This window comes from Anneissia japonica, unplaced genomic scaffold (genome assembly GCF_011630105.1).
Source record: "Anneissia japonica isolate Jap-2015-1 unplaced genomic scaffold, ASM1163010v1 scaffold100795_len1239_cov127, whole genome shotgun sequence".
In the NCBI taxonomy this organism is placed as follows: Eukaryota; Metazoa; Echinodermata; class Crinoidea; order Comatulida; family Comatulidae; genus Anneissia; species Anneissia japonica.
In genome coordinates, this window is record NW_022713519.1 from 1 (window position 1) to 1247 (window position 1247).

The 1247-nt window shown below is 33.0% G+C and overlaps 1 protein-coding gene across 1 annotated transcript; it reads left to right on the forward strand.

Annotated features, from left to right (window-relative positions):
* Positions 1-627: 627 nt before the first annotated feature.
* Positions 628-900, forward strand: LOC117108444 (C-type lectin domain family 4 member C-like; the record flags this gene model as incomplete). Its single annotated transcript, XM_033250452.1, has 1 exon — positions 628-900. A coding segment is annotated over one exon (273 nt), but the record flags the coding sequence as incomplete, so codon positions are not given.
* Between the last annotated feature and the right edge of the window lie 347 nt (positions 901-1247).

A 1247-nucleotide genomic window follows, 5' to 3' on the forward strand; every position in this document is an offset into this window, starting at 1 on the left:
TTGCCAATGTGTTTTACACATTATTTTATGATTATACGTATATAAGTATGACTATGAAATAATAGAATAGTAAGCCTTTGGCCTAAATTTAAAAAAAAATGATCAACATTATTTTCTGAAATTCTTAATTGCCTCCAACCCCTAACAAAAAAATCCGCCCTTTATAGTGGCCCAGGATTTCTATTACAAGTGCTACTCTACTGCAGTCATTCCATATATCTAAAAACCAAGCAAACCTAATTATTATGTTCATTCTATTTATCTAAAAGCACAGAAAATGTAATTCTTATATGACTTCCATTATCCAAAACCCAAACAAACATATTTTTGTATACAATCCATTTACCTAAAAGCCAAATTATTGTTTGAATGCTTTAGTTTACAATCATTGGACTGAAGCCTGTAGTAAGGTTGTGATGGTAACAAAGAAATAGGTAATTCAAATGGGCTAAGTCGGAACAGAATTACTAATAATCTTAAGTATCCAGCTTTTTCTGCAAAAGTGCTATAATCCTAGGCCTTTTACCCTACAGGAGCACCAATGGAAAATAGATATATTAATTCAATAAAAGTAAGGTAATTAATATGTTCTAGAATGTGTGACTATTTGTTACTATATCATTATAGCCGCACCTCACTGCCCATCATCCCTTTGGAAAACATGGAATGACAGATGTTATTTGGTAGTTACTACGCCAATGAGCTGGTTTGCTGCAAGAACAATCTGTCAACAGAATGGTGGTGATCTTGTGGTTGTAAGCTCCGGTAGTGAAAGGGATTTGATTGCGACAAGACTTCAGGATTCAAAGATAAATGATAGCGTTTATGTCGGCCTACATAATAGCCTAGATTTCAGCAAGTACCGATGGCTTGGCACTGGAGAATTTTCATCATATAGAGGTTAGGAGCCTGCTGATACGTTTTACTACATTCTATAGTAAATAATTAATCAATAATATAGGAATATAAATGTTGTTAAGGAATTCCTTTAATTGATTACTATTCACATAATCTAAGGTTTAAGGAGTAGAGCCTATGTTATAGTCTGTTGTCTGGTGTAGAAAAAGCAAAATTTTGGGTAGATTCTTGGCAATTATGTTAAAACAACTCTAAAAACACTACTGATTAAGAAAAGTGTGGTTGCCAGTTTTTTTTAATTACTCCTTCGGCCTCCATTTGGAAATTAAAAACGGGCGCCTTTTTTAACCGATTTATTGGTATTAAAGAGTGTTTAAACATTAAACATT